Raw genomic sequence first — 6,222 nt, 5'->3', positions numbered from 1 at the left:
GTGCGCGGTGGTTGCTCCCTTTTTTCAATTGAACGGTGCGGGAGAAGGAAGAAGCGAGGAGGAAGGAGGGGGCGACGCGCGAGGAGGGGGGCGCTGAATCATGCGGCCTGGAACACATGCATCATGTGGCTGCGGTGCGACCGGCCCAAATCTGGGCATGCCCTGGCGCCTATCAGCCCTAAAAAATAATGAGTCAGAATAGTGCACAAATAGTAAACTTATCCGCACTCTAATTTTTTTGCTGAGAGCTATTCGGATGTTCCAAACGAGCTGAAAATTGGCACGGACCTCACGCACTCAAACATCTTCCATGCCAAAAAAAATCAGTTATTACTATTTTTTTCTAGTTTTTTATTTATTTTACTGCTAGCAAGTAGTTGAACTTGGGAGGCATTTAGCCGCTCTCCAAAAATAAACTATATTTTGTACTCTTGTACCCCCTGTTTTTTAGGAGAATTTTTCCTGCTACCCCTTGTTGGCCTCGCGTGGGACACGGCTTTGCTGTGTACAGAAGTGTCGTGAATCGAAGCTTAATATTGAGCTATTTTGTAGACGTTCCCGCTACAAGCAAAGTCTGACTGGGCCTTTTTAGATTGGCTCAGTTAGCTTAGCAGAGAGGACAACGTAACCCCTAAAAACATGACGATGACTAAAGCACCATTCTCGCAAGAAATTAGGTTCCAACTGTGCAGCAATTGAGGTGGGCCAGTGGTGAAACAAAACAGACGCATCAACACTTAAACACATGTTCTCAAAAAGTCTGATAAGAACTGTATGGTGATTCCTGCTTCATGCAGGCGAGTTGCAACCAGCAATCCAAGCGATTCCCGCTTCATGCAGGCAAGTTGCATCCTGCAATCCAAGCTGAGGACGGGTTTTTGGAGCAAGTAGTTCAGAAACACAGTCCGAAGGTGCTTTATTTATTATTCCTCAGAGCAAAGTTCGTCCAAATAGTTTGTGCTCGGCGACAATAATGAACAAATAAGTAGTGTTTACATAAGAGGATGGGATACTTTAAACAATCAATGTTCGCAAAACCGGGCGGAGTTCGTTGCACCTGCTGGGGGTCAAACCAGTAGCCATTTTACATAGAAACAGCTGTACCATCACCAAAATACAAGTGTGCATTATGCCGCAACAAGAAGCTTCCGGATCTACAAGGAAACACGGATATTAAAACATTTTTCATGTTGAGGATCAACTTTTTGTATGTAAAATAGACTGAGATATTAAGATAATTTTAATGCCAATGATCAACTGTTTTCTCCATAAAATAGGGTATGATGTTGCATGTCCTCTACAGGGGTTGGGTGGGTTGGGTGGGGGGATATACACCGTTACAAAAGAATCATCACTGTCTGTTACAGCAAAGCAAAAAGGGCAGAGTATTCCTCCAAAGTATTATGTTTTTCCAGATAACCCTGAAGGGAACTGGTTTAGCAAAGCAGGGGTATAGCATGTAATTTCTTCTCATCAGGGGTTGCTTATCAAATAAAACTGTGACTAGTCGGGGAGTATAATGGACATTTCCTACAACAAACTAAATGATGATGTCATACTTGAACACTTCAGTATTTACGAACATTGTTGATTTGAAAAATGTGACAAGCACGCTGAAATGGCATATTCAGCAATCAACTAATCATAATGAAATGCAAAACCATTTGTAATACTGCTTCTATGAGGTTCATGCTAGCACTAAATGAGATCTAGCAAGAGATGCAGAACGTTAGAAAGGAATCACATTAGAATCGTTTTCTTTAGAATTGTGCACAATGACGCAGTGGCAAAACAAAATATATTGGAAGATGAGCTGAATGAACGCACCTCTGGCAATTTCTTGCGGAAAACAACTTCAAGCCTTGCATCAACTGTATTCTCAAACACAATCTTTCCATCTCGAGAAGCCAGCACAACACCTCCATGGCTGCATAAACAGCACAATAATGACAAGGACTGAGGTCAATAACTAGCATGAAACTATTAAATGACTACGGATTTCAACAACAAAAACAACAACAACAACAACAAAGCCTTCAGTCCCAAACAAGTTGGGGTAGGCTAGAGGTGAAACCCATAAGATCTCGCAACCAACTCATGGCTCTGGCACATGGATAGCAAGCTTCCACGCACCCCTGTCCATAGCTAGCTCTTTGTCGATACTCCAATCCTTCAGGTCTCTCTTAACGGACTCCTCCCATGTCAAAATCGGTCGACCCCGCCCTCTCTTGACATTCTCCGCACGCTTTAGCCGTCCGCTATGCACTGGAGCTTCTGGAGGCCTGCGCTTAATATGCCCAAACCATCTCAAACGATGTTGGACAAGCTTCTCCTCAATTGGTGCTACCCCAACTCTATCTCGTATATCATCATTCCGGACTCGATCCTTCCTCGTGTGGCCACACATCGATCTCAACATACGCATCTCCGCCACACCTAACTGTTGAACATGTCGCCTTTTAGTCGGCCAACACTCCGCGCCATACAACATTGCAGGTCGAACCGCCGTCCTGTAGAACTTGCCTTTTAGCTTTTGTGGCACTCTCTTGTCACAGAGAATGCCAGAAGCTTGGCGCCACTTCATCCATCCGGCTTTGATTCGATGGTTCACATCTTCATCAATACCCCCATCCTCCTGCAACATTGACCCCAAATACCGAAAGGTGTCCTTCCGAGGTACCACCTGGCCATCAAGGCTAACCTCCTCCTCCTCACAGCTAGTAGTACTGAAACCGCACATCATGTACTCGGTTTTAGTTCTACTAAGCCTAAACCCTTTCGATTCCAAGGTTTGTCTCCATAACTCTAACTTCCTATTTACCCCCGTCCGACTATCGTCAACTAGCACCACATCATCCGCAAAGAGCATACACCATGGGATATCTCCTTGTATACCCCTTGTGACCTCATCCATCAACAATGCAAAAAGATAAGGGCTCAAAGCTGACCCCTGATGCAGTCCTATCTTAATCGGGAAGTCATCGGTGTCGACATCACTTGTTCGAACACTTGTCACAACATTATTGTACATGTCCTTGATGAGGGTAATGTACTTTGCTGGGACTTTGTGTTTCTCCAAGGCCCACCACATGACATTCCGCGGTATCTTATCATAGGCCTTCTCCAAGTCAATGAACACCATATGCAAGTCCTTCTTATGCTCCCTATATCTCTCCATAAGTTGTCGTACCAAGAAAATGGCTTCCATGGTCGACCTCCCAGGCATGAAACCAAACTGATTTTTGGTCACGCTTGTCATTCTTCTTAAGCGGTGCTCAATGACTCTCTCCCATAGCTTCATTGTATGGCTCATCAGCTTAATTCCACGGTAATTAGTACAACTCTGAACATCCCCCTTGTTCACTCCGGATTTCAAATGTCTATTTTATGTGAATACAGATAAAGACAAATCTAGAAGCACACAATTAGATACTGTAAGGAACCAATAAATCTACGGTAAGGAACCAATAAAGTAACACCCCAAGAAATAATTTCCAATGCATTACCAAATCTGGCCGTGCTCATCACCATGGCTCGGAGAAGGTGGCAGGTAGACACTGTGGTCAACGAGTATCTCTGGCTCATGGACATCTGCTTTTGATGCATACTCATTCTTTGCTGAATGCAGTACAGATTCCACATTATGGTGATCTTCTTTGCGGCAGCGGAGCAGTACAGCTGGCTCTTTCAACCGAAGCAGGCCCTGTATATTATCCGGTAAAAAAGAAGCGTTATTATATGAGTTAGCCAACAATATTTCGAGATGAGGAAAAGGTTTGTGTTTGGTACGCTCAAACAAACCTGAACAACGAGTTCTTTTAACAGATTCCTGTATTCATGGTGGTTGCTGCTGATATTCAGGAGTTCCTTCATTGCATCCTCTTTCATTTTATTAACCAGGTCATCCTGGGCCTGAAGCACTTTGATGCGAGAAGCATTCAGCTGCATAGAGTACTCACTGACAAAAGAACAATGATTCATCAGGTAATGTAGGGATAACCGCATAAATATCAGTGTAGATGCTTGCGACGAACCGTGGACTTTAACTAATGTTTCATCTACGACCACAAAAAGAGAACATCTCATACTCAACAATCAGCACTCCACTTTAATTATATGCAACATGATACTAAGGTTACATTGTTCTAGAATTACATTTCTAAATCTTCCCGTGCTGCTCTATATTTTACCTTGTCATCAACAGTAGCTTTCTTTTCATACTTGCTTTTAAGTTTTTAACATATGGAATATTCTACTTTAAAGTTCATACTACTTCAACATATCTCCTATTTATTCCTGAGACCAAATGCAAGCAGCAGTTCACAGTTTTACAACTTTGTCTTCACTTTTCAGGATAAGTCTTCAGTCAACAGATAAGTTTACTGCAGTCAAGTTATGCAAATATTACAAACCGTTTGAGCTCATATATAATACCGTTGTATATATCAGTAAGTGTCAAGAATTTCAAGATTAACCGATGGTTATCACCGATAAAGCTGTGAGGGTGAAGCAATTTACAGTTATCCTGTGCCGCGTTGGTTCACATCATTGATATAAATTTGTTGTAATATATGTCGCTCAGCTCTGTCTACAACATATTCTGATATAAATATGGTGTGGAATATGTTTTCAAATTTCTCAATATGCAATGCAGTTGATAACATTATAGCATTCCAGAATGATCGTGGAGAAAGAGGTGATTCAGAGAACTAAAGCCTCACATTTTCTTCCGAACATCAACCTGCTTCTCTTTCCGCTCATATTCTTGCCTGATCTTCTTTTTCTCAGCTTCAACAAGTTGCAGCTTCTCAATGTTGAATTCCTGCACGTAATTATACAAACATGTCAAACCTAAGAAACAAATTATAAGATGAGTAAACAACTTCCGGCAAAGAAAAGAGGATAAAACCAAAACATGCATGGCCAATAATCATGAAAGGTGGGACGGAAATCATGGAAAATATGACAGAAAACAGACATATCTTTCCCATGGTGAGTAATAACTTCAGGAGAGGAAACAACCTTAGTCACAAAAGGATGGCCGGTTGCTTCACAGAAAAAGCATTATCCTAGCTCTGGAAACTCAGAATGCTGACAAATCATGTCTCCTAGGCTTAGTGACGCTGTATTCTATATGGCTTGATTTTACACGGGAACACAATAATAGATCTTGAAAACCCAGGGATCATACACATACAATTACGTAAGCATGCGTTCTGTACCCAGCTATGAAGAGACTAGAACAAACAAAGAAGGGCATAATAATACATAACAAACATAGGCAAGTGTTTTGCTCAACATCCAGTATACACCGACTCATCCCGCAACCAAACAATACTGGTATTTATAGCATCTGTATTCGAATAACTATTTCCCTTCATAGTTACTTACGTGAATAAAATGGTGCTACGATTCACAATGGTTAATGTGCGGCCTACAAGCGTTGTGGATCCGAGGTTTGGGTGAGCAGAACTAAAGATCACAAGGTAGCAGGGAACGAAGGGTGCTGAACAGCTGATTCGAAGACTTTTTGCAACATGTTTTAAGCACGTCATATTTTTCCCATCAAGATTAAGCTCCAGCTTTGCTTCTAGTACCACCAGAAGCAAATGGAACAATGCATACACAAACTTAAGTTCCCGGTTCAGTTCAAGCTTGAGTTTGCTCCCCGTCCTCCAAAATCACACAGTATCGATTCAGCCATGCAGGTACCTGAATTCATTCAACTCGACAAGGGGAGGGGAGAGTAGCGTACGCTACGGCCCAAAACACCGCGATCTGGAGGCTTCTAGCTTTATTCCGTGCACTGAGATTAGCTTAAACGATAGAACCAAAATTTAGACGCTTCTGGATCTACCTAGGAGCTAGCGCGCTTCGTCACTTGGACACAGATCTCACAATCCCAAAATTGAAACCTTAGGCTTAAACAATCGAGCGGCCCCTAAGGCTGGATGCTTCGAGATGACAGGGCGCGATGAACAGATCGAGCGTTCCAAACCAAGGAGGCGCGGATCGAGAAGGTTCTGGAACCTTCGAGATGGAGAGTAAACGGGGAAGAACTAACCTCCTCGGCGGAGACGGAGATCTCGCCAGCCTTCTCCTCGGCCTCCTGGCGGATGAACCGCACCATCTGCTGGATCTGCTTGGAGACATCGGTGTCGTTCATCTTGGCGTAGGCGGCGGCGGATCTGACGAGCGTCCGACTGTGGGGCGCTGCTTCCG

The 6,222-nt window shown here is 43.1% G+C and overlaps 1 protein-coding gene across 1 annotated transcript; it reads right to left on the bottom strand.

The window, feature by feature from the left end:
- Window positions 1–891: 891 nt before the first annotated feature.
- Window positions 892–6,216, bottom strand: LOC119268545 (V-type proton ATPase subunit E-like). The gene is made up of 6 exons (XM_037550203.1): window positions 6,065–6,216; window positions 4,722–4,822; window positions 3,802–3,958; window positions 3,507–3,703; window positions 1,828–1,927; window positions 892–1,154 (listed from the first exon to the last, which is right to left on the bottom strand). Exons 1-6 carry the CDS (start codon window positions 6,164–6,166, stop codon window positions 1,128–1,130), a joined length of 684 nt encoding a protein of 227 aa, XP_037406100.1. The 5' UTR covers window positions 6,167–6,216; the 3' UTR covers window positions 892–1,127.
- Window positions 6,217–6,222: the final 6 nt, after the last annotated feature.

Source organism: Triticum dicoccoides, chromosome 3A (assembly GCF_002162155.2).
Source record: "Triticum dicoccoides isolate Atlit2015 ecotype Zavitan chromosome 3A, WEW_v2.0, whole genome shotgun sequence".
NCBI classification, from domain to species: domain Eukaryota; kingdom Viridiplantae; phylum Streptophyta; class Magnoliopsida; order Poales; family Poaceae; genus Triticum; species Triticum dicoccoides.
This window is presented reverse-complemented; position numbering and strand designations above follow the sequence as displayed.

What these genes read in the sequence shown, in the direction of transcription:
- LOC119268545 (XM_037550203.1), bottom strand. Translation starts at nt 6,166, where the DNA reads ATGAACGACACCGATGTCTCCAAGCAGATCCAGCAGATGGTGCGGTTC. An exon ending in GTTGATGTTCGGAAGAAAAT is followed by an intron (nt 3,959 to 4,721) that starts GTGAGGCTTTAG and finishes TTCTTTTGTCAG; the next exon opens with TGAGTACTCTATGCAGCTGA. An exon ending in TAAAAGAACTCGTTGTTCAG is followed by an intron (nt 3,704 to 3,801) that starts GTTTGTTTGAGC and finishes GATAATATACAG; the next exon opens with GGCCTGCTTCGGTTGAAAGA.